At 39.8% G+C, this 27558-nt stretch overlaps 1 protein-coding gene across 1 annotated transcript in view; it reads right to left on the reverse strand.

Annotated features, from left to right (window-relative positions):
• Positions 1-24091, reverse strand: part of med30 (mediator complex subunit 30) — a 34791-nt gene extending 10700 nt beyond the window's left edge. The window contains exons 1-4 of the mRNA XM_028597814.1: positions 23994-24091; positions 22787-23097; positions 20285-20443; positions 14731-14838 (exon numbers count right to left, since the gene is read on the reverse strand). Of these exons, the coding sequence (XP_028453615.1) occupies positions 14731-14838; positions 20285-20443; positions 22787-23005 (486 nt within the window). The 5' untranslated portion in view covers positions 23006-23097; positions 23994-24091. The remainder of the gene's footprint in view (positions 1-14730; positions 14839-20284; positions 20444-22786; positions 23098-23993) is intronic.
• Positions 24092-27558: the final 3467 nt, after the last annotated feature.

The following is a 27558-nucleotide window of genomic DNA, read 5'->3' on the forward strand; positions in this document are numbered from 1 at the left end:
TTCCCTATCCTTCTCACACTCATTGGCCTGCCACAGATTCCGGATTCACTGACACGCCCATTCCACATTTAACGTGTAAAAAAAAAAGGAAGAAAAAAAACTTGTCGCACATGTGCGACTGGATGTAAAATTCAGTCGCACACTCTCAAATTTTGGTCACAAAATGCGACCATTTGGTCGCAGTCTGGAGCCCTGGCATACTGTATGTCGCTTAAAGCACGGACATAGAGTTAAAGCCATAGTTACAGGTAGAGCCAAACAAATATGGGACTTTGATTCTGATGAGGAGGATGCATATGCCAACATTTTGTTTTTAATACAATCCTTTTCACACACACCAAGTAAATATATTTCTTTGCAATTACCTTGCCAATTTGGTTATTAGGATACAGTATGTACAGTTGAGCAATACACTTTACTATCAAAGACGACAGTAACAGAAAGTTTAAGACATTCTTAACACTTAACTTTCCCAGTAAGAAAATAATTATACTTAGTGTAGTATATATACATCTTGATTTAAAAAACATAAGGGTAGGGAAATTGTTGAAACAGTGATTGATAATTGGAGAAATTGATCATTTTCAAATGCACCATTTTGTGGATTTCTTTTTTTAAATATCTTTAAATTGGTATAAATAAAAAGAGAAAAACAACAGATAATATCTCTCACTCCCAACATAACAAAAACACCAATATAGCGGTCTTAAATTGATATCAGCCAACAACATCAGCCTACAGATGTATCGGTCGGTCTCTAGTTAGAGGTTCAACTATTAATCAGTCAGCATGAAACAGTGTCAAATGGCTGAGGCTTCCTGCTCACTCTGTTTAATTAGAGTACTTTCCTGTTTGACATCTGTGCTGCTAACTAGCTAACTTATGGCAGGGCCAGGGGAAAGCAGAGCTCAGTTTAAAAGTAGCTGCAGAGAGTGAAAGCTTGCTTGGAGGGCTGATTTGTAGACTGGAGCAGATGATGTCTGAGCATTAAAACTGTGTGTGTATTTGTTTTGTGTGTTTGTGTGTACTGCAGGTATGACTGTGCATGTTCTGTAAGTTTTGAGTTTGAAGCATTTGCAGAGTGATACCCCGTCGTCTCCATCTCAGAGCAGGCAGGACGTCTTTCTTTCATCTCTCTCTGATGTTTGTCAGAGCCTTATATCATCTGAGGCCAAGCCGTAAACCTCCTCTCAAACTCTACTCTAAGTAAACATGATAAGGCTGCAAAATTCCAGGAATATTCCCGGTGAAAACGTTCCAATTAACGGGCAATTTATGTGAATTAACAGGGAAAAAATGGAAATATAGGAGTTATCTGCTCACGCTGTCATATGCAGACAGAAACTAACCTTTTACTATTTCATAAGCAGACATAACCAATTTATTTGCCAAATAGGCAATTTGTCATATAAATACATATAGTGCGAAGGGCGATATGTGGTGAGTTAACTAGCTAGCAAGTTAACTAACAGGAAAAAGTACTTTGAAAATTTTAGCCAACAATGTGGGCTGTGTGCAAACTTCTGGTTTACAGTGAACAACAAATATAGAAAATTAATGTTTTAAATGAAAGAATAAAAATGGAATCGTTAAAACTCCTCAGCTCATTCAGGCAACATCCCACATGGTAACTAGCTAGCAAAAACTAGCAGAAGGTGATAAGTTATAAAATGTGTACTTTCAATAATCAATTTCAATAATCAAGACTTAATGAATACATGTAGTCCTAGCTCAGACAGTGCAGTAGTGTTGGTGTGGGCTGCACATGCGATGGGAGAATGCACTGTGCATGCAAAGGGTTAATTATAAGTTCACTAATAAAATGCATTTAAATTGAAATTGTGACGAAATCCCAAAATTCCTGAACTTAATTTACGGACCCTTTGCAACCCTAAACATGATATTCAAGGGCTTCTTTGATTGGCACTGGAGACTTCTTCCTATGAGGTTAAAAAGAAAACTGATTTAAATATTCTTCAGGTGCCAACAACAGTTATTCAGACGTCAAAAGCATCTTGTGACTCAGTGATGTGTTAAACCTGTATAATCATTTACACACACTTAAAATCAGCTCCCCTATGGCACCTCTCCAACAAAGTACTATTGGTTCTAATTACCACCAGTCAGAGTTAAGTCAAACTTAAAGCTTCCAATCCACTCGCAGGAGATGTGTTTAATTGAGTGTGAGGAGGAGTTGAGGTTGAAAGGAGAACAATTATGTAGGGCTGGGCGATATAACTTATAAAAATATTTTTCACCTCAATATTTTCATATTTCCATAAATTCAACCGTTTGAATTTTCTGATCCTTTGAATTTATAGGTAACACAGCTCATATACGACATTCTACAGAGCATTAATCTTAAAATTCCACATCAGAATGTCCTGATATTGTCTGAGATAGTCTGATAAAAGCAATTCAAAGTGCTTTACATAATCAAAAACAAAAAAAGTATCCCTTACACAGCAGACCACAAAGCCTGTTGTTTATTCTTTACTCCCTGTTTTCATAGTTCTGATATTAGTCACCACATTGTGCTCAATGATGAACCCTGAATCCATATTTTTAGAACTGAGCATCCAAACTACTCCAAATAACTCTCCATGTAGAATACAAAACAAACACAGTTTGCATGTCAAGCCAATATTGTGGCATGGTGGTACTGTCACTTATTAGTGGAAAGAAAATCAACTTCAAACTCAAATTTGATTTGAAAACAACCTACGTAGCCTAATCCTAAAATTGTTTTAGAGTTGGTTGAAAGCATTTTACTAGAGATGCACCGATTGACCGGCTGGTGACCGGCCACCGGTCAGCGGCTCTCTCTCTCCTCTGCAGGCTGAACAACTGGAACATGAAAACCGCACTCACACAGGTGAAATATGACAGCTACGTTTTAAGCAGGTAGGTGGTGCAAAATATTGTCCTTGATTGAAATGGAGTTGTTAGGCTGGCATTGTTCTGCATCAAAGCTGAGTGTGGCACAACTGCACCAAAAGCAACTGGATAACTGAACGGAGAAAGCAAAAAGCCACAGAAAAAAAGACACGTACAGTAAATAATGGTGCTGAAAGAAGAAGAAAGAGAGAAGGTTTTGCACCAAAGAGGTGGCATTGTTTTCACCAGACTAGCAAGTCATGAGGTGTCTGGCTCTGCAACATGCCCGTTAAAAGGGGCTGTACTCGATTTTCAGAAAAAAGTGATCTGGGATTACTCCACACGGCTCTCACAGACCGCTCCCCAACTCGTCAAATACTGACACTTTTTCACGACTCTCGGCGTCTGATACTGACGCTCATTCTCTGCTCAGGACGCAATAACTGCTCAGGATTCCACTCACAAATAGTTGTTTACTGCTATATTAATTTTCTGAATATTGAGTACAGCCCCTTTAAAACCAGACACCGTGTTTTGGTGAGAATAACTCCAGTGAAAACTCTCTGTCTGACACTGCACTAGTGGAGGTAGTACATCCCTGGATGACACTTGGAAGAGAGAGGCCAAAGACCCCGACCTCCTCCACATAGACTTGGACTACAGATTGTGCTAGGAAGTGAAGAGGAAGACGTGGCATGTTTCAGGCAATGCACTCCACAATCCCACCACTTCTATATCTACTGGACCACATCTACTACCACCTCAATACAAACCCCTATGTTTCAGCCATTATCTTCCACGTAGAATACGTAAGTAATATCAGTGTAAAAACTAAAGACTAGACTCCACCAACCTGCTAGAATTAATATATCCTCTCCAGCATGTAATGTATTTGAACACGAATTGAGAGCATTTAGGGCATACTAATGGTAATATTTATTCCGCAATCTGTTTTAAAAGTATAGTATTCTGTATGTGATCTTTTTTTACGGTTTCTTTTAAGCAAACAACAGAATAAGAAAAAGCTTCTTTCCTTAGGCCATCAGGATGCTGAACTCCGTCCTCCAACCGCTGCATATCCTCGGCCTTGCCTTGCAAATTATTTTTCTTTAACGATTAATCTGCCTATTATTTTCTCAATTAAATGCTTAGTCTACAGAATTTTAAAGAGGAAGAATTCATAGATTTGTTTCATCTCTAAAGCACATTTCACAACAAATATTGCTTGTTTATGTAAAAAATAAACCTTGAATCCTTGCAGAAATGTAGACACGTAGAGCCTTGAAGAGCCAAGTATTTTACAAAAAATGTACATACAGTGGCTAACTTACTATGTAAACTACCACGTTGTTTATGCTTCCAGAGGATGCCTGATGACCTGAAAGTGCTCCAGGCCTTGGCTCCTTTAAAAATTATTTAAAAACATCTCTTTTTAATGGAACCTTTGGTCTTTTACATGAACTTCCCTCTGTTTTATGTATATACAATTGCATCCTGCATGTAATTTGTTCTTTAAAGCAGTCTCAAAAGCATCAGAAAAATATAAAACTGGCCTTAACGTGCCTTTTACTTATGTTACACAAGTGTCCTACCTACAACATAACTGGCAAATATGTACACAATATAGTGTGAGCAAAAAAAAGGCTGTCCAACTTACTTCATGCCTTCCTTTCATGTAAATAATAGCTCTAAACACCACAACAGTCAGACAATGGTTAAAAAAACTAATTGCTTACATGGCCCTTAAACACTGTAACACAAAGCAGAAATAATTGGGGTTGCACTTGACACTAAATGCAGCAAAATACTAGGAAAACACTTATTCACCACAAAAAAACCCCAGCTCTGATACCTCCTCCACAAGAGCTTTGCAGCTACACTGCTCCTCTGACCCCCGCAAAACAATTAAAACGCCCTAGGCATAAAGGGAGCCTCTAATGGGCCACATATGAGACTGCTAATAAGACAGAGGTATGGGCACCTGCTGTGCACAGACTACTAATTCTGGAGCCTGAACATAGCGGCGGAAGACGGGATAGGAGCAATAGAGGAAAAGAGGGATGGAAGAATAGGAGGTATAAGGAGGAAGGGAGACAGAAAGGGATAGGAAGTGGAGAACAGCAGGGGGGTAACGTCTGTGGGAGTGGAAAGAGAGACACGCCTAGAGAGAGGAGGAGTAGGCAGGGAATCAGAGAGCAAAGCGAGGGCAATGGAAAGAGACAGAGAGAGAGTATCTGCCAACCAAGCTGCATCCCTCTCTCTTGGTCTTATTACAGTTAGGAGGTTGCGTTTGTTTATCATCAGGCCTCGGCAGACTCAGCAGCCAGTAACACTTGAATTCATTACACACGCCGAGCCGGCAGCTTGCTCGCACAGGTCTGGAGAGGAGAGAAGAGCAAAGCCAGACAGTGGATGGCTTTTCTATTTGAAATTACAAACATCCCCCTGTTTTTAATTTCTCCCTATCTCATTTAAATAAAGAGGACAGATGCGGTAATTAACGGGGTATTAAAAAAGCAAGGCAGTGTGCAGTGAAGGAGAGGAGCAAGAAGAGGAGGAGGGTGAGGGGGCATGGGAGGGAGAGCAGCAGCAGAGTGGGAGAGATAGTAACTAAAAGAGGGGAGAGAAAGACAGGAGCTGTGGAGAATTAATAACAGGCCAGATCTCTCCAAGGCCTCCTTAATGGGCTGTGACAGGAATTTATTCACACTTAGGCTGGTATTAAATCAAACGCGAGGCGAGTGGCAGTGGCAGGCTGTAGCAGAGGGGTGGGGCAGGGGGGCAGGTGCAGCAGAGAAAACAGCGGGGGTCTGCCATGTCGCACAGGTCCAGCAGTACAACCCCCCTACCAGGGTGGAGGGTCAATACCAAGGCCCTTGGGATAGATAGAAGGACGGAGAGATGGAGCGATAAAGGGACGCATGAAGAGAACAAACAATGAGTGATGTGCCAATGACAAGACAGCTTGTCTCGTGCCCAAGATGGAATGATTATCAAGTAGTCCGGAGAGTCGCTATGAATCATCCTTCCTCCATTCTGCAAAATGCACCGTCACTTAGCCAGCCAGTCAATCAGGCAGGCAGAAAGGAGGCAGATTCCCACAGCACTTGCTACAAAAAAGCTGGTCGAAAATGGAAGCTGCTCATAACAGAAACCTCTGTCCAAATTAGTGCTTGGTGAAAAATTCTGCTGGCAAATTTACCTGTCATATGTTTTGTTTTTCCTTCATTAATTGACGTGTGTCCAGTATTGTAGGATATTCATTAGGGCTGTAATTTGTGGTCACTTGGGTGCCACAGAATTCAGTCCATGTATTGGAGCAGAAACAGTATGTTTACATGCTAGGGCTGAACGATTAATTGCATTTGCAATAATATCGCGGTATGTTAAAACGCGATTTCCTAATCGCAAAGGCCGCAATTTGGTCACATGACTCACGAGAGCAAATCAATCTGCACTCTGCAGAGAAAGCATCAACTTGGCACGCTAACGCTACGCCGTACCTTGAGCTGATTTCTGTCATTCAAACAACTGAGTTGTAGTTTAAAGCTTTACAGCCATTTTAATAAAATGAAGGGTTTTATTCAGGCTTGAGTCCATACATGCAGTTAATGGATACAGGCACGCAGAACTGAAGGCTCGGTTGGCAACGATTAGCTCTGATTTGCGGTTAGCTCCGGTTAGCGCCGTTATAAAGATATGGAGTGGAGGAGCTGCCGCTGAGAGGGGTAACAACCAGACTCTGATAAATGACGTTCGCGGAGCTTTCACAGCAGCGTGACCGCTGTGTTTCAACGGTTTTATTAGTACAGTTAATCCCACGGCAAGAACACTATATTTTTACTTGTTTAACTGTATAGTAAAGTTAAAAGACAGTTTTAAAAAGTGCAATCCACATGTCTACATATGTTTATTACAGTAAATTAAAGAAAAGTGTAGTAAAGCCACATATTTGTTTTTATATTTCTACAATCTGCACTTTAGTTTGTTTGATTTGTTTCTGACTTTCATATGAATGTTTACACCAGGCTTGGTCAGTGCTCAATATACTACTGTGATTGAAGTAGTTAAATAAAAGATGTCATTCATATAAATTCATGCATCACCTAATTTCATCATCACATACCTCCAGGAAAGAGTTTGTTTAATCTATCTAATTGTGTGTTGTTCATACTATACAATAATTTATTGTTTGTCTTTGTTGAATAATACAGAAGACAAAGAGCTTAAAAAAGAATCACATATTAAATCGCAATAATTGAAAAAAAAAAAAAATGGCAATTAGATTTTTTTCAAAAATCATTCAGACCTATTACATGCACACCAATATTCCACTATTATTCCAAATTTGATACAGGTCATCTAAACAGCATATTCCGGTTGGATATTTAGAATAAGGCCTTTTTCCGAATATAGCATTTTCAGATTAAGATGTGGGATATTCCGGTATTATTTGGGTTTTAGAGGCATTGTTTGGACATGTATACAGCGCATTCAGAATATGCGTCTCAATCTGGGTTTTCACTGCAGGCTTATGGTCAGCTCTGTGCGTTGCTATGGTTTCTGTATACAAACCAAGCAGCCAACAGTTTGCAAGGCTGGAGATCCGATAAGAAGGAGAAACACAGCTACTTTTAAACATTATCAAAGGCTTGGATATCAACAGGTTTTTGGATATGTGCAAACATCACTACGCCAGCCTTTTCAAGAAGCTATTTGAAGGAATGAAAGAGGGACGCTGTGTTCGCACAGTCCAACAAGCCCGCCGCCGCTGGTAAACTCTGAAAAAATCCGGTTTTGCACGGCTACCTTGTAAACAGGAATATTAGTGGAATATTCACTTTCATTAGCCATGTAAACTGCTTAGTCGGAATATCGTCTTTTTCGGAATTAGGGCAAAATATGGAATATTATGTAAATGTAGTCAGTGTGGATGACTGGGGATCCTGAATTGAATCACATTCTACAGCACCAGAGGTATGCAGCACAGACATTGAGCAATCGCAACCCATTAGGCACCAATGAATTATGGCTAATTCTTTTCAAACATTTATGCAAACACAGGACTTTCACACATGCTCAAATAAACTCTACTTCTTCATAGACACATCAACTGCACACTGGGACACATGACAGAGTATACAAGTATTGTATAGAAGCAACAAGGACAAATAGGCATACACTCACATGTACACTGAGGGAATATACACATTCAGGGCTCCAGACTGCGACCAAATCGTCACATTTTGGGGCTACAGAGCTCCTAGTAAAAAAAAGTTAGTGTGGAGCCTTGATATTCAAAAAAACTTAAATTCAAATACATATAGTCACACGCAGCATGCTTCCAAGTAAAGACACTTGTGGAGAGTGATGAGAGTGATGCCTCCCCTTCCAATGCTGGGCAGATTGCATCACCATCCGTCAGCCAGATTTCGACAAACAGCAATTACCCCAATCGACAGATAACAAGAGCAAGGCTATCACTCACAGCCAAGACATCCCATAAAGCAGCCAGACATTACCATGGAGGAGTCATTTATCTGCCTCTCCTCCAGCCATCCCCCTTCCACCACCACTGCACCCCACACTGATCTTTACTTCTACTACCTGTTCAACGCCGTCAGCTTGGGGGGTGGGCTTCAGGCTTCAATAGAGGTAGGATTATGGGCCTGGGGTTATGGGGGATGGAATAAAACCTGAAGTGACATCTACCGCAAGGGTCAAGGTTCCTGCCTTTGAGATGCAGTTTATTTAAAGGCAGCTAGACGGTGATGGCGTAAACTACACTACTGTACTACAACTGTAGAATAGGATGTCAGTGCATTTTTTTCTTTCTTTTTTTCATCATTACAACTCTTTTAATCATGTCATGTCACGGAGACTTCTTCTTCTGCAATGGTTATCTCATTGGGCCTAACCCCTAATACTTGCATAACAGTCATGGATGGAAACACGATTTTCTGCTCTATATTTGGATGGAAACATGCTAATTAGAGCTGAAATGATAAGCCGATTAATCGTTAAGCCGATCAACAAAAATTACTACAATTTACATGATCAATGAATAGTTTAAGTAATTTTTTAGGCAAGAATGCTTAAAAAAATAAATAATAAATGTGAATATGTTCGGGTTTTCTGAGGCTTCTATGACCACACACTGAATCCGAGGGTTTGACAAAACAAGCAATTTGAAGAAGTCACACTGGGCTCTGTGAAATTTTGATGGACATTTTTCACCATTTTCTGACCATACAATTAATCAAGAAAACAATTGGCAGATTAATCCTTAATAAAAGAATACTTAGTTGCAGCCCTAATGGCAATAGGAAGCTCCCCAATAACTCTCCGGAAATGAATTGTGTGTTTCCACCTCATGTTAGAGTCTCACTAGTTAATTTCACTAGTGCTAATGAGTGTCTTGGTGGCCTTTTCAAAGGTTATTGTTTTATCAAGGGGATATCAACGCTTACAGAGACACGTTTTTAAGCATGTTTGCTTCAGTGGACTTATCACACTCACAAGTGGTGTCGGCAGCCACTTGCTGCACCAATCTAAACTTCACTAAAGGTTCCACTCTACCTGACAGATTTTGGATTTTATGGCTATGGTAGCAGACATCCGGCCTGCCTCTGTAACATTACAGATACAATGTCAATATTTATGCAGTCTATAGTGGAAGCAGGGCTTGGGACAGGGCTGTAGACAAGGATGAAAGGTGCTGTAGGTAGTATTGTCAAGATCCAGGACTTGGCCAAAAGATTTGAACTTTGACAACTTCTCAGTTCCTCCCCCCTTTCCGCTAAAGCTCAAAACAGTCTCCTAAGCCCCTCCCCCCACAAGGGAGAATAAATATGTGTGCATGAGCAGTGAACAGGGAGCAGTGGATTTTTGCAAATCGCACTACAGGCTGCAGGTGGTGCCAGAAGAGCTGGATTATTTTTTAAATGACCTGCTTCATGTAGTTCTACTCGAAAATAGGGTCAATTTCAGCAAATATGACAGAAATTTAGTTTTATAAGTCTTACCTACTGCACCTTTAAGTAGGGTTTGGACATTGTGAACATTTAAGGGCTGTGCCAACGATTCTACTTCCCATTATACCCTCTTGTGAGAACAGAACACACAATTCAATGGCTCTCTTCAGATCACTCTGTTCTGTTATATTGTAACAAGGGTGGTGTCTGTTCCAAGGTTATTTCACTCAGAACAGAGCGCACAAAAATCCCCATCCATGGATTTAGAATCCCATTACCCTGCCATCCTATCACTCTGCCTATCACAACCATCCCATAAAGATGCATTATATCACTGTCTATTACTTACAGCACTGAGTGAATTTCAATTTTAAGTCGTTGAAAGTTGTTTTTTCCCAACAACAAAAAAAATCTGCTTTTTTGCTTTTGTGATGGGAAATATAAGGCTACCAATCCTAAACCAGTTTGACATATAAGGTTAAGAGTCTGAGACATGATTGTACTTATCTTTTCACTTATGCATCAATCTTTTCTCTTTCTTTCAGTCTCTCTGTGCATCCTGTCACAGAAGGCTTCTGTTATCATCCATCTTTCATCAATTGTTTTACCTCTCTTAATTCCTGTACATCCCTGACTCTTTGATACTCCTATACACATTTTAATTCATATCACAAACACCACACAAATGATTTGTACTTGTATTTTGCTACATGTTTGCTCCTCTGTGTCCCATCATCCTTTACCCTCAGCTTTACTCTCTCTGACAACACAAGCCATTTGTCTGGTCATCCATCCATCCATCCATCTTCAAACACCTTTCCCACCTGAACAGTTCATTTCTCTTTTTCCTTTTACTCAAAGGCTTTCTTTCCATCTTTCTTTTTCCCCTCTATCACACATCTTGTATCTATCACTCCATCAACCTTTTCATGGTAACATCGTTCTGCCATTTAGCTCTCTTCCTACCCTTTTCTCTCTTTTTTTTAATGTATCTCTCTTTCTATTTTCTGCCACCTCACCCTCCTCCCGATCATCCCCCCCCTCTCATCCAGAACTATCCTATCTGGCTGAAGTGACTGCAGCAGATGTAGCCAGGACACAAACATCTGCTTCCCCTGTACTGCTGCATCTTTACTCTGCTGATCAGACTAACCGCTTTAACTCCCCAAAGCTTGCTGTCCTTACTGTGGCCTTAATGTGCAGCTGGGCAGCCTGCGCAGAATCACAGCTAAATATGCTGCAAACACAAAGGACAGATTGAAAAGCGGTTTAAAAAAATAAATAAAAAATGTTAGCCTCTGGGTATGGTTGGCCGATACGAAAAAAATAAACCCTAATCGTGATAGAAAATTTCTTCAATTAGAAACTAGAAATGTCAATATACTGTTGCCAAGTTACATTGCTTGATAATGTGTTATCAACCAATCACGTCACAGAAGAAGACTGGCTTTGTTTGTATCATTAATTTATTTAAGTAGATTTTCTGTTTGCAGCTCATATAGTTCTTGGTCATTTTCTGGTTCTGAATCTGTAGAAGGATATTTAAGCTTAAAGGGGTAGTTTTTGATCACTGGTAGCGCTATGCAATTTTAATGTATGGGTCCCTGTTGTGTCTGTTTTTGTGCACACAGGTAACATGATAGACATTTGTACCACAGTTTAACATTATTCTACTGTACTCTAAAATAGTTAACATGCACGTAAATAATGCAGGTTTCAAAAATTAGCTTTGCAAATTTGTTAGGGGAAAAGAAATGCATTCAACACTTTTGTTAGGCCTCAAGGATACACACACGGGCGCCCGGATAGCTCAGTTGGTAGAGCAGGCGCCCATATATAGAGGTTTACTCTCTCTCCCCTTTCATGTCTTCAGCTGTCCTGTCAATAAAGGCCTCAAAATGCCCAAAAAATAATGAGGTTAAAAAGGATGCACACACTACTGAATTGTAAACAGTGAACAGAAATTACCCTTTACTAAGACCCCTTATTTAATCAAGAATAATCATAAAGCGATCTGATGTAGATCAAGAAAAGCAGTCTAGTTTGAGAAAGACTTTTATGCAAGACAACTGAGATGTGGCTAAAAGTCAGTATCATCACATCAGTTATATATTGCGCATTCAGTGTATGATATATTCCACTTCAAAATAAGTGACGTATTGCATACACGATACAGTATAATGAGCTGTTCTTTTAGATATACTACATAATAAGGTCTTGCTATGTGTTAACAGATTGTATTCTGTATTTCAGTCCGGTATTGCATTTAAAGAGTTGGAATAAGCACTTGCTTATTTATCTACCACAATATCAGCAGGCTTTAACTGTGCTCTTTGTGGGTACGGAGGCTTTGTGTGAAAAGGCGATGCAGTTTGTTTTGGATGGAGCTGAGTGCAGTTGAGCGAAGGGTTCACTGCAATGTTTCACTGTTGTGTTAACATTTAAAAGCAGCCAGGGGAGCTGTGCTGAGCTCTTAAAAATAACCAATTCGCATCTCTGTTTGCTGACACTTCTGACCTTGGACCATTATCATTGCAGCACAGCACACAACACGAGTTGGCATGCACAATCTGTACAGATCCAGCACAATGCACATACAAAGAGGGGAAACAGAGAAGGGCTTCAGCCAGCACGCGCACATACTGAAAGCTTGTGTGAAAGCAAATGTAAACACAATCTTCTCTCTGAAGAAAGAACAAAAGCTCTTTTGCACTCTCTCAAACTCAATATACACATATATATACACAAACAAAACAAATCCATTTCAGACAAAGCAAACTAAAAAGGCCTCCTAAATAATGCATGATGTCTTACCTTTGCTACGCTCCACTGTCCATAACTACTGTACTCAGGTGAGATGGAAACTGCTTGGAGGTATTGTGTCTGACTTCTGGCTGTCTACCTCACCTGCATCTATGCAGGATCTAGGTTTCAACGACCCACGGCTAATATTAGTACACAGCGCTTTAATGTCATCTTGATGGGCCCCCTTTCCCAGGGAGAGATTAAACCTAATCCTGGACTCAAAAATAATCTCTTAATGGCAAATGCCAAAACATCAAGGGGCAGGTTTTTTTTCAGTGTTAAAGGTGCCCTGCCACACGTATTTCATTATTTTGTGGCAATGTCTGAAATTCTACCATGGACTCTGTAACATTTTTTGTGGAAAAAATGCCTTGGTTACCTTGTTTCAAGCCATTCTAGCGTGGTATAGAAAGCCTACAGGAAGACTCAGCTCGATTTCTGCCAGTTCTCATTAATATTCAACAAGCTAAGCTGTTTGAATCTGATTGGCTAACAGCTAGCCAATGAGAGCCTGGCTGTCAGAATCCTTCACCCAGCCCAACTGGGCGAGCTAATGAATAGTAATGAGCTCAGGCAATATGATATGATGTCAGACTGACCAGCTTTTGTAATTGGCCTGATTTCTCTGCTTATTTCTTTTCAGTGGCTAGAGCTGACAAAGGAGGTAGCAGTTAATTTTCACATTCACAATATAACACAAACACATATGGACCTAACATATTTCCAAAAATGCAAGTAAAAACGGTTTTGTATGGCAGGGCACCTTTAAGAGGACCTCTGTCGTGTCCCGGTGGATAGTTCAGCAATGATTTTCTATTGTTGGATTATGTTTAATTAACATCTGAGACACCACCCTTCACACTTCTATGCATCTCTATGCTCAGATTCAACATGTTTGTCTGTGGTGTGTAACTTAAGCCATGACTCAGGATTAAATCTTTCCCCAACAAACTTTAAGACTTTGATTGACAACATGGCATGTCAGTCTGTAGAAAAGCTCTCTGCTCTGCACTTCAGAGTGTCATAAAACAGATTCTCTATCAGAGCTGGGCAAAACATATCTGACAGTAAATACATTTGAAAAAGCTCTTAGGTGTGTTTGATGTCTGCCAGTTGAAACCACTCCAGAAGTGAATAACTCACTCACAATTTATATAAAAAAGTAAAGGCTTCTTCCCTTCTTTTAATATTTAAAACACCATCAGCTACTATCTTGTTTAAGTCAGCTCTTGATCAGTTCATTCACTTTTATATTGGTATTAATACAAACTATAAAAGGTAAGTTATTAGCTTACTTATACTAGTATTATAATCTTTGTATGCATTCTGGCAACTCAAAAATGTATCTAAGGTTCAACAATCGACAGGAGCCTCCTTTACAGCACACTGGCATAATGTTTAAGAAGGCTGAGCAGAGTGACACACTGATAAAGGGGGCACATCCTCCAGTCCCCTTTAAAACTGGGAACCACCAGCCTTGTCAGTCAGTCCATGGGTACTCTGCCCAATCTCCATGTGATATTGAAGACGCGTTTTGAGTAAGATAGCCCAACAGTATCCAGAGCCTTAGCATTCCCACCAGCATATCGCCCCCCTTTAAACACACAAACTCTATTAGCAAACAATAAAGTTTATCAAGTGTAGCCTCTTAATTTTGTTTTGTATAAACCACATCTTTACAACCTGGATGGTTGCTATCCAAATAATGAAAGCTGGGCTATTAAAGCTTCAGGTTAATGATGGTGAGTACAATTACTAATCCGTAATGAATTTCATGCCTAATTATTATTTCTATCTATCTAATTATTATATCTTTAAGATGATATTGAACTTGGTTTTCCCTCACGCTCAGCTAGATTTGAAATGCCTGCAGGCCCATGGGTGTCAGAGGTGAACTGAAACTTTACTGATCTAAAATAACATGCTAAACTGTCATAAAATCTCATGATATCACTTTTTGAACCTTTTTCCATTTTTCTTTTATCAGCCCTACTTTCTCATTTCATTACAATTGGCTGGGAATGAGACCTGTAACCCTAACAGTGTTGTGCTATTGAGATACAGAACACAATACCTTGTTGACCTCCAGGATTTCTCTCCTCTCCTCGGTGGCAGGGCGGCTCTGGCCAGCTGAGCGATCCTCGTGTTTAGAGCTGTCATCCTCCACAAAGGGTATCAGTTGCTGGAAGGGACAGCAAACAAAAATCAGACTGTATTATTTACTGTAAAGCAAGACGACTGCCAGAGGATCACTTCCAAAATTCTGACATATTCAACTGATATGGATTGCATTCGGTTTATCAATTACAGTAGTACAGCACATATATAATCTACAATGTAAAAGTAAGTTTTATTTTTGTGACAATCAACTCTATTTTAAGAGTAGTTGTGAAGTACAGTAGTTCTGGAATAAAACTCATATTCACATTTTCCTGTATATGCCCGCTGAGTGCAGTTATAAGTCAGAATTATGTGCGTATGGGCAAGCTCAACCTTTGAGTGCTATCCTACACTGAAGATATCCCTGTGCTGTCTCATAATCTTGTTCCCATGAACTGGTGAAAATGGGGATTCTGTGTAAGCTCTTGAACACAGTCTCACTCGTCTCTCTTCAACATAGAGAGAGACAGTACAGAGACAGAAAGCGAGTGGGAGATTAATTCATTTTTAAACGCTGTGTGCTTGACCTTGTCTGCTTGACACTACAGTGAGGCTGATGTGCGAGAGCCCTCAGGCGAGGCACAGTTCCTGAGCCGACAGGGTCACCGCCTGCTGCTTTACCTCACACTGCCCCCTAGTGGCCACCTCAGGGAGGAGGCGAGCAGGAGGCTTGCTGCAGTACCACATCCAAGTGATGTGTGTATGTCTTGAGAACACACTGTTCCGTACATACAGTAACGTACAGCAAGGACATAACGGGTTTTATACTGAGAATGTGTGATTAATGACATGCTTGATGAGCTACTGAATGGACACACAGTGTAAATGTAGACAAATGTCTGTGCTATTGTACAGAGCTTCCAGGAAATCCACAGTATCAGCTATGTTGGCATAAAGTCAATTTTGTGGATTAACACTCTCAGAAATCTAAAAACTATTTTCATGGGTTTCAATTAAAAAACGCAAAAATAATCTGCGGGAGTTTATTACACTGGAAGCAAGGATTTGCTGTTGCAAGGAAAAAATAACATCAACAAGAGCTACCATCGCCAAAATTTCCTTTCCAAAACAAAAACTGTCATACCAGACAAGATCACAAACACAGATTAGGTAGGAGACTCTCCAAACAACCAGAAGCCAATATCAACAGCCATATAATGGGAAAACACACCTTGCTCCAATAACGACTTGGCACGATGCTAATCTAAATCATGCAAAGTTGGTTCTTTAGATTAGTCTGCTTTTCTACACTGTTTGACCTGAGGTTGTGCAGCTGGAGTGGAGACCCTGCGGAGACTAGACAATGATTGGAGTAAGCTGGTTCGTCTGGAAGCAATGACTGACTGGGGTTTGAATACGGCTAGAGCAGGCCAACGTCAAGATGAACATGTAAGGAATAAAAAGGAAGGCACGAAGGAAGATTTCGATAAGTGTAGACAAACAGATGAAGAGGGAGGTGAGGACTGTAAGACAATGGGTAAAATGTCAGATAGTCCGAGAGAAAAAAAGCTAAGGTTAAAAAGAAGAGACAATACCAACAGAAAGAGAAGAGAGAATATGAGAAACACAAAGAGGCCAAGGGGGAGGGAAAAAAAGAGCCACAGAAAGATGTAAAAATCTGGATAACTTTCTGTGCTGCTGTCAGTTTTCAGGCCGATATTCACGCCAAACTGCAAACTGACTGTTGGAGGGAGAAAAGACAGCAAGACATGTGCAGGATATTATATCAGACAAACTATGAGCTTGTCTCTGGCTCAAGGAAACTTTAAGTAGGAAAAGAGGAAAGTTCTTTCATTAGATAATTTCTAACTAAAGCCAATGACATATCAAATTTTAAAGGTAGCGGGCTGATTTTTGGCAGCTCCTGAGGGGAAAATGAAATGTGCTGAGTAGGGTGGGAAAGTGCAGTATAGTGTAGTGTGTGTGTGTGTGTGTGAGTGTGAGTGTGAGTGTGAATGTGAGTGTGAGTGTGTGTGTGTGTGTGTGTGTGTGTGTGTGTCATAACCCCTTGAGAGAAAGATGGATGTGGTTTGCTGCCTGACAAAGAAGAATGGGCTAATGAAGTTTTCCAGGTTGCCTCGCTGAGACAAAAAGCAAAGGGTAGAAAAGACAAACCCAAAAAATAGCAACAACAAAATAGCGGGGTGAATGTGTAAGGGGAGAGGGAAATTAAATAGCATGGCTGAACAGTGCAGGAAATGACAGAGGGGAGGAAGACCACAGAAAAGAGGAAACAGAGGGAAAGTAGAAGAGAAAGCTGGAGAGAAAGAGAGTGAAACAAAGCCAACAAGAACAAATAGATTAAAAGAAAGAAAGGGAGAATGAAGGAAATGGAGAGAGAGAGACAATATTGAGCAGCTATCAGAGAGAGAAAGAAGATGAAAGGTGGAAAAAGAGGGATAGCAAGAAGAGAAAAGAAATACAGAAAGTGTGAGAGTTTGAGAAAAAGAGGAAGGAAAAAGCTGCAACGGAGCAGCAAAGAAAGACAGCTGGAAAGAAAAAGGGGAAAGAGCAGACGTGTGCATTTGGTCCAGCTGTTCATTAAACGGGTCTGTTGCTAATTAGACTGCGATGAGGTCACACTGCCCGAGTCATTGATTCCACTTCCTGTGTCGGGCAGCCAATAGTGAGCGGCTGTCAGGCAGGCACCTGAATTCTGCGGGATGATAAATGGCATGCATGCTGGGGCCAAAATCAACTACCCTCAGCCCCAGACAAACATGGTGAGCCGAGCTATTGGCTGGTCATCACTGAACTTGGTCTCAGCCTCAAGGGGAAACAAATACATTTAAATAAGGTGGAAATAAGAAGGGGAAAATAGCTAGAAGGCGTAATGACTCAATAAGGGTTTACACTACTACAGCAAAGGAAAATGTCGGAAGTGAACCACTCATAGGCTTTGATATAGGGGCGGAACTCCAGACGAGAGTCATTCTGAATAACCAGTGGATAGATCATTCAAAATGCTTCTGAGCAACTGCATTACTCAATGTGGAAAATGCACACAGTGGCAGCCATCACAAATTTGTTCCAATTTAAGACTGGTCTCCTCCCACATTCTCCTTTATCCTCAGTAGGAGTCTGGTGAGAGAGATTAGCTCCAAACCAATCTGTAGAAATTGGGAAGGGACTGCCGCAGTCATAAATCCAATCAAACAGTGGTGGATAGCCTAGCTGTAGCCCTGCATGGAGCCTCAAACGGTGCATGCCCAGTAAGCATGTGTGTGCCTGTGTGCCTTTGCGCGTGTGTGTTTTGTTGTTCCTGAAGGTGGATGGCAACCGTAACCAGTGGTAAAGAGACTCTGGAGACTCACCTAAAGCAACTGAATCTGCTGCAAGCGGAGAAAAGACAGACCTGGAGGGAGTAGGTGAGATAAGAGTCCCCCAGGGTAAAGATGTGTGTGAGTAAGGGGGGGTTGTGGCAGTAACAATGGCCTACTTTCTTTAAACTAACAGCTTCCTAATTTAGCAGGCAGTTAGTGTGAAACACTGGGCCACATGTAGATGAGGCAGTGTCTGAAAGCACACACAAAAAAGTCCTGACAAGCTAATACAGTACGAGTTGACATTTGCATCTGGAAGGATCAATTAATCATTTCAAATTAAAAATGTAGTTCCTTCCACCTCTACACCACGGTAGTTACAACCACCTCATGTAGGATCTAATTGCAGAGCTAGGTGTACAGTATATGTATTAAAAGCATAACTTGAGGTTGGGTGAGGTAGGAGAGCATCTCAGTCAGTAGCAACTGAGAAATGTATAGATAAACATAAAACATTAGTACATGTCCTTCTAAACGGGTCGAAAATGAAGTAAAGCTTTCTTAATCCAATTACCTCCATATAACGATATTTTCTGGGTCAGGTTTCTATAAACATGGTGCCAGTGATGTTTGACATAACAAATTTGACTGGATAAAAGGTGTAAAGGGCAACACACACCTGCAGTGTCTGACGCATATCAACACTTGATGTTTTCTATGAAATCCCTCGCACCAGTGGCGAACAGCGATTATGTGTCAACTCAGCAGGATACGCCACTGTCCTATTTTCCAACTTTAATCAAAGTTATCACAATCGTCCCAGATCCGCTACTGTACCTTGACTACTACTTCTGTCTGTATGATGCATGTCCAGTGTGTGCTACAGCACCAACACTCAGACCCCGTTTTCAACTGGCGTTAACATCCGTCCTGAGTGATCAGAACACAAGTAGACAGCTCCAAGTACAGGCGAAAACACTCTCAGGACGCATTGAGATCAGATCGCATAAAAACACATTTGGAGGTGGTTTGAGCCGCATGTGTCCACATTCTAATAGCAGTGAAAACGGGAATGTATCCTGTGTAAAGACCGCTTACTCAACTGTGAGCTGAAATACGTAGGCTAGCCTACTCATTCAAAGTATTTCTCATGTCACAGCAACCACTGAGAGAATTGGGTGTTTTGGATGTTATCATATTCTGTTAGCAGTGTGTCTGTGTTTTTGTTCCTGCATGCTGCCTGATCCTATATCCCCGGCTGTCTCGAGCTCTCTGCAGCTCTGTTGCCATGAAAATAACATTATTTTTAGTTTCATAAAACATTCCTGAATTCACCAATATAGGACATTAGGCTGCTACAAAACTTCCTGCTCCTATGTCATCTCCTGTTGTTTATCAGACTCGCATTACCAGAGTTACACGGCACTGTCTGGAGGGTTTCATTTCCTATACATTTTTCACAATAAAAGTTCCCTGTTATTTTGTTATTTAAAAGCTTTTATTATGAACCCGCCAAAATCAGGAAACGTTGGGGTTTCATCAGCAGTAACATCTCTTTCTCTCCTGCACAGGTCCCGGCGCCCCTCAGTAGACATCCTTATGTCGGCACACAGGCAGCGCTTTTTCATTAGTCATTGAACGTTTCTAATGTATGATTTATGTGAGTGTAACAACCAGCCTATATGCAATATATATACACATATATATACACATATATATATATATATATATATATATATATATATATATATATATATATATACACATATATATACATATATATATATATATATATATATATATATATATATATATTCTGTATACGTAATGATGTACGTGTTAATTTGCAATTCGAGCGGGGAAGTGATATCCGATCACAAGAGGTCACTCAGGATGCATTTGGAGACACATCCTACTGCCAGGTGGAAACACATGGGCCTACAGCTGTCCACTTGTGATCACTTAGATCAGATTTAAATACCAAGTGGAAATGGGGTTTATGAGAACTATAAGTGAATGACAATGAGTATGATTATTTGACTCTCAACTATTAGTAAGGCTTCATAGTGTGCCAAACCTTGGTTGGAATTATTACCTGTATTTACACTGGCCCAAATCACACGCACATGTACATATCCACTTGCATTTTAATCACATTAATATAAGAAAATGATGTCAAATCTTGTCAGTGTCACTATGGCTCACCTCTGGAGGTATGAGGTCCATCCCGGCACAGTTTTCATTGCATTTGTCATAGACAAGGCGTAGCTTGCGGAACAGCACAGAAAGCATTCGTAGGTGCTCCTGGAGTTTCCCCAGCCTGTCCTGGTGGGTGTTGGGGTGGTATGTGACTCCATTAGGCAGCTGAGAAACACCACAAAGGAAACGTTTTGTTAAGCAAAGTACAAGTCTACAATTTTGCTAGTGCTAATAAAAAGAAACAGCCATTGATCCCCACTGACTGCAAAAAGCACTAGAAACCCTCTGTTGTTCCCTAACTGGTAATAGTTCATTGGAAGCCTTCTGCTAATGTACACAGTAGAGGCACTTTCATTTGAATGAAGTGATAGTTTCCTTTCTACTTAAGAATGACAGCAACCTAGCTGTAGAGAAACCTTAAAAATGTATTGTGTTCATGCAACAATATGGTAACTGGTCCTGATAATATAATACAATCACAGTTTAAACTCAAAAACACAAACACAAAAAAATCAGCTGCATCAAAGGTTAACTGCATCAGCTGCTGCACTTTGAATGTTTTCACTCACTCTCATACTGAGATCTGGCATTACTGGCTTTTAACCACAATGGGTGTTAAAGAGTGACAATACATGTTTTTACTGAGAAAATCGACAAGCCTCTGGGGCTGCACTGTCTGATTATAAACATCCTACATAACATGAAACAAGCATGCCTTCGGGGCAAGCAAAGTGAAGAAAAACACAGAGAAACAGGGGGGAGACAGACAGAGACAGAGGGAGAGAGAGGCAGGGAAGATGAATGAAGATTTTTTTATGACTATAAAGACTGTGTGTAGTCTGGGATATAAAAAAAATAATAACAATGCGGTTTGTGCTAGGCGTGTTTGTTTGGCCCGTCTCTCAATTAAAGCGATTATATGCAGTTTGAAAACCCAATTATATTTGAGTAAAGGCAACACCCCATTTTCTCGAATGTCATGTTAACTCGTTACCTGGCTAATACCCCAGTTAACAGACCTAGATAACTCCTTTAGCAACCGGGGTATCTGAGCATGTATACACCTTAACCGGGGTAAGCTTGGGTTACGCGTGTGGGCATGCTCCATAGATTATAAGTGCCCCTGCCCACTCCACTTCAGTGGTTTTTGACCCGGAAATGGAGGAGAGCAGTTGGAAGCAAAGGCGCCAAAAACATCAGCAACAACATGAGCTTTAAACCTTTAAACCCACTGAGGTCTTCGCCATGGAAGGTACAGCAGAAAATGTTCCCCCTACCTTCCAAGTTGTTGTGATTTTATACAAAGGTCAACCCGAAGAATAAGCTTTATCCTGACCAGTTGTACTTTGGCAGAGCGCCACCTACTGTACCGGAGGTAAAGTTATTCCCATCATTCTTTCTATTCTTCTGTGCTCATGTATACGGGGAGAACTGGCAAACAACTTTCCTTTATCACTTGATTGCACTAATTTACCGTATACAGTACAAATAAGAGACAGATTTGTGCAATCAGTATCTAAGACTGTACAATGATAATATGTCAGACAACATACTGTGTGTGATGCAGTCACGACTTGTTCAGCTAGTGTTGGATTTCAACTACAAATGTCACACAACATCAGTGATGGAAGTGTGGAAATATGCATTATTCAGCCAAAAAACTTTGATTTCAACAATCTGTCCACACTAAATAGCTGCTTAGTCCCTATTCATTAGTCTCTCATCACAAATTCAACCACTGCTTGGACTCCTCATTCCGAACATGAACTTTTTCTGTAAGATCTTTGGTGTTATTTGTGACAGTGGCCATGCTTTAACCAACTCATTAGAGAATTAGACCTGCTTTTGTATCCTTACACTGGAATCCATTCATTACCTGCCTTGAAGCAAGCAATTTGTAGCTGAGCTTGCGTAAAATTCTGCATGCTTCTGACTAACATTTCTCCTATATTACTCACATTTTAAACTTCTTTGCAGCACTTGTTGCAAATTTTCTTTTACAATCCATATAAGGTCTTAAACATAGAAACAAAGTGCCCTTACATGATCCCCAGATTACATGAACTTTAAACTTTCTAATGTCTCATTGATCCACTGGTGCAAACTTTTGAGCTGATCCTGAGTTTATCAATCAATGGTTATTCAAGCTTTTGCGTCCAAATTAAAGATTATTATTAAAGAATTGCTTTCCTGAATGACAGCTGTTTTGTTATTTGCATAATAGTGCTGTGTCATGTTACCATCAGACATCGCATTACTATTTTAGTAAATTATTTTAAATATATTTTAATGTTGTGTTCATCTTTTGGCTTTTTATGTGTTTTCATACTGCAGTTTTCACTCATCTCATGCTATTGTTCTTATGACATTAAGTGTCTTGTAAGGGTGTTTGGGCTTTGGGAAACATACGCAAAAAAAAATTCAAAAGGCAGAAGGAGAGGCAAACAGAAGACTGAAGGGTGAGTGTAACCATATTCGACAGGCGTGTGGGCAGAGAGTGAGACAGACCTGCATGTTCCTAAGGAGCTGAAAGATCTCCATGGTCCTGAGGACAATGTCTTGGACCGTCTCCTGGCCGATGCGACAGAGTGAGGCTGTGTTGACATCCCGTGCTGCCTGGGCCTGCTGCTGCTGCTGCTGCTGCTGCTGCTGCTGCTGCTGTTGCTGTTGCTGCTGCGGGGGCGGAGGCTGCCCGCCAAAAGGCGACACCAGTGGAGGGGTTGTCATGGAGACAGCAAGTAAAGATGCTGGTGGAGGAGGTCTAGGTCCTAGGTGAGATTACCTGTCAGGCTATTTCACACCAGCAGACCCTTACATGCCTACATAAAGTGTTTTACAGGAGTAGGAGAGGAAAATGTTGATGAGGGGGGAGAAAGTAGGACAAGTAAAGTCACAGAAGTCACTGAGAAAGCGAAAGTCACCATAATGTATAAGGATACTGGCATAACATTTAGCTTGTATCATCAGTCAAGTTCAAGTTATTTATTCATTGTCAATGCACAACAATTACAAATTACAATGCATACCAATATAAAAAGAGAGTGCAGAATGTGCAGAAGTTAAATATAGTGATACAATATAACATATATATATAAACATAAAATATATATTTGTGGTAAACAGGTGTACAGTAACTGAAAATGAATTAATATTAAGGAATATAGTTAATGTATATGTGTAATGAGAAGTAATAAATAAAAATATGTATAGATATAACGTTAAGTTAGCCACAGTGGTATGAATAACAATGCGCAACACTAACATATACACTCAAGACATGTAGTAACGTTACAGCTCTCTAAAAGCTTCACAGCTGTCACAAATAAACTAAAACGAAATGCGGTCTAACTTAGCTAGCTAAACAGAATCAACACTGACAAAGTCTCTGAGCTAACGTTATAGCCTTTAATATAAGTTGTATACCGGGTTTTTAGAAACAGTTAAACGTAGCTTTAAACCAGTACAAGTCTGTTAGATGTTGTCCTGGACTTTTAAATGCCACACCCAACAAAATTCTGTCTGATAACGTGTCTAGCTAACAAAGTGGAGTGGTTGACACCAAAGCTAAGGGGACAGTCACACCACACACGACACTTCAGCTTTTTCTCGGTTCATTATTTATGTGTCGACTGATTATTCCGTCACGACGTTAACTCAACACCGCAGTGCGTGTTCATATTCATTTCATAGCACATTAGACAACGTGTAATTTTACCTGTGTGGTGATAATTTATCTGTTTTGTTGACATGTCAAGTTGCCTGCTCTGCTCCTAGGATTTTCAGCTACCGCAACTATCGCGAGAATTCGGCTTGACACCGCGACTGATTATTGTAAATGATGAAGGAGATGTGCAACTTGAAAATGCCATTTCTTTTTTAAATGTAATGTTATTTTAAGGGAAGGAGACATGATCTACACGGATTGAGATGTCATAAATATTTAAATAAAAATAAAAACATATTTATCGATATGTACCACCCCCCCCATCCCTCCTAATGGTTCGAAAGAATTAATGACAATATTACGGTAAAGCAAGGCGCACTAAAATCTGTTCAGGCTACTTAGGGTAACAGCGCCATATGCTGGTCTACTCTTATATAACAGCCAAGTCACAGACATTGACTTCATCAGCCCACAGGCCAATTTACGCCACATGGTTGCTTCTCATGGGTCATTATAACTTTTTAAGTAAGCATGATTCAAATTCATCCCATAAATTGATATGTTGTCTAATTTGTGTTCAATAAAATCCTTCAATGCATCCATTCATCCATTTATTAGGCCTACATATACTGTACAGCTGTGCTTGGATTACTTTGTGAGCCATCAGAATTCAAATTAATTTGAAATACAAGAGGTGTCATGAATAGACATGCTGCTTCCTCAGTATGTGCGCCGCCATGCAGCAGAATTACAGCTCTGATTTACAGAGACTGGAAATAAGAGCTTTTGAGAAAAAGAAAGGCTTTGCCTTCAGGCTTGAGTGGGGCTGAAAAAGTAGATTATGATGCCTTTACTTGATTTACATTATTTAAATTTGGGGTTACAGGCTGGATTTCAATTTCCTTTTATCTAAAACACATTTTGTGTAATAATAACCTGTAGTCGTTTCTTTTCACGTATTCTTTGTCACTCTAACATTTCATTTAATTTCATTTATTATACAGGGAAGTTAAAAGTAACATTAAGTTACAATATAAACAGTTCTGACTCAGTTTAAAAACTGGTTTCCAGCAGGTTCCTGTTCTGCAGAAACATAGAACATTGAACATAGTTACGGCACGAGGACAGAAAAATTTGTACAGGACATTAGCATGGGCTAGACAGACATAGACAACTAAAAACAATACAGACAGTGCAAACAAGACTTTGACAATACATGAACAATCAATGTGTGCAAGTGTAACTGTTGGGAAGGAACAGTTTGTATGCCTTTTTGAAAATTGTAGTGTTCTGATGTGATGGGGAATGTCAGTCCAAATTTTGGTAAATACATGAAAAAAGGATTTCTGACCATAGTTGTTTTTGTATGAGGGAACTGGAATGAATGCCTGTGAGACTGACCTAGTGAGGCGTACTGGTCTCATGTTGTGTGTTGGGAGTGGAGCAAGTGTTGGTCAAGTGCTATTTTGAATCTGAAAATAAAATGCAATAGCATGGCTTTTTATGTAGCGTGTGAGTGTAATGCAATAGTGAGACCACTTTGGAAGATTACCGTGGATCTTGAGAGCTCGACTGTGTAGTCGTCCTATTGGTTCAGTAATTTCCTTAGTGGTAAGAGACCAGATTGGAAGACAGTAGGAAATTGTTGAAAACACAATTGCATGTAAGTAGGTTTCAGAAACAGAAAAGGAAATATATGATCTGATCTTGTTATAAACATTAGAGATCATTTATCATCACTGATCAACGTGAATAGAGACACAACAGAATGTATTGATCACATCAAGGCAAGCTGATGGAAAAGATATAGATTTTCCATGTAATTGAACCTCATTGAGACAGAAACATTCTTGTTCATAAAAAATGTCTAGACCTTCATTCATCACAAGGCCATGACTTTGATTACCTCTGTGTATTGTGCAGCATCCTGTACATCATGTGCTATTGCATGTTATTGAGGCCTCTTGCATAAAAAAAAACATCAGGCAACACAGATTACCTTGAAACTTACAGCACTGCGTCATCTCATCAATGCTGTAGGGGCTTGAACCTTGAGCATGAGAGGGTGAGACAGAAAGAGTCAGACAGACAGAGAGAAAGGTGATGAAGTTGTAGTGAATGGAAGAAGAGAAGCAGAGGAAAAGATAGTAAAAAGAGTTGGAGAGGAAGCAAAAGGTAACAAAAAGCAGAAACGAAATAAATGTACTTAAGTTCAAGGTAGAGCTTTCAACTATAATATAATGCTGGATAGTTTAATGAATAATACTTCATCATGCATCATATATACATTAGTGGTTATATATACATTATACGATTTGATGGACTGGTGCAGCCATAAAAGAAAGTCCATGAAGTGTGGAATAAGATGCAACTTTACTGAAGAAGAATTAAAGACTTACATTTTGTGTTAAACACAAAATTAAAATGTTAAATGAAAATACCTAATGTGGAGAAAATGGTATTGGAAAATAAAATGCTAACTTTATGTACAGTCTATGGTGGTGATTATAGAAGTCTGCATGTATGAGATTATAAAATGTGTCTTAAATCCAGTGGTGAAAGAAGTACTCATATATTTTACTGAATTAAAAGTAACAATGCCACTATGAAAAAATACTGTTTACAAGCAGGCTAAACGTCTTACATGACCTACTATCAAAGTAAAAGTACTTGTCGGTCCTTTGAGTGCTATATCACTTATCATTCTATAATATTGTTTATACTGTAAAGGTTTAATTTATAACTATCATATTATATAAATTGATCATATGTTGATTGTAAAATCTTAATTTTAAAAATCAACTCCATCTGTCAGATAAATGTAATGAAGTAAAAAGTTCAATATTTACTCCTGAAATGTAGTAGAGTAGAAGTGTAAAGTACATGAAATGGAAGTACCTCAAAATTGTATATTACAGAACTTAAGTAAATGTACTTTATTATTTTCACCACTGCCTAAATTCAGATATTTTCAAAATAAAAGACCGGCCAGCTGTGTCAGTTGTAATTAATGATGCCCTTGGCCATGCTACTGCTCAGGACACCCAGAGCTCTTACTGCTGGAAACAACCGGAGAGAAGAGGGACAATCTCAAACAAGCCGTGAACACTTCAGTGTCAGTAAAATGTCAGAGGCCCCTGATGCCCAAAATGGCGGCACAGGTACATGTAAAAAATAAAAATAAAAATAATAATCCCCCACAAAACGGGCTCAAGGTCAAGTAGGTGGGGGACTGTTAACAGGGATCAACATGCCCCTCAAAACAATGGCTCCATTTGTGAGCTTGTTGCCCAGCAACAGAGGAGCTGTTCATGAGTGCTTCATCATGAAAAATTTTATGACATTGTAAATCAGACTTTGAAAGCAAGACCGAGTATTTGAAAAATGAATATTTTATTGAATAATTCATTTCACCTTACAACTGTACTAAGGCAGTGGAAAGACATTTGTATTCAAATGCACTTGATGCTCATATGCAGTACATCTGAAGTTGCTGGTGGAATAATCAATTCATATAAATATGTATTGATCTATATTTACATTCCAGATTGTGTGCAAATGGCTGTATGCTATGTCATGTTGATACTGTAGGTTAATGCTCAAACAAACAGTACTT

The sequence above is a fragment of the Perca flavescens genome, chromosome 14 (genome assembly GCF_004354835.1).
Source record: "Perca flavescens isolate YP-PL-M2 chromosome 14, PFLA_1.0, whole genome shotgun sequence".
Taxonomy (NCBI): domain Eukaryota; kingdom Metazoa; phylum Chordata; class Actinopteri; order Perciformes; family Percidae; genus Perca; species Perca flavescens.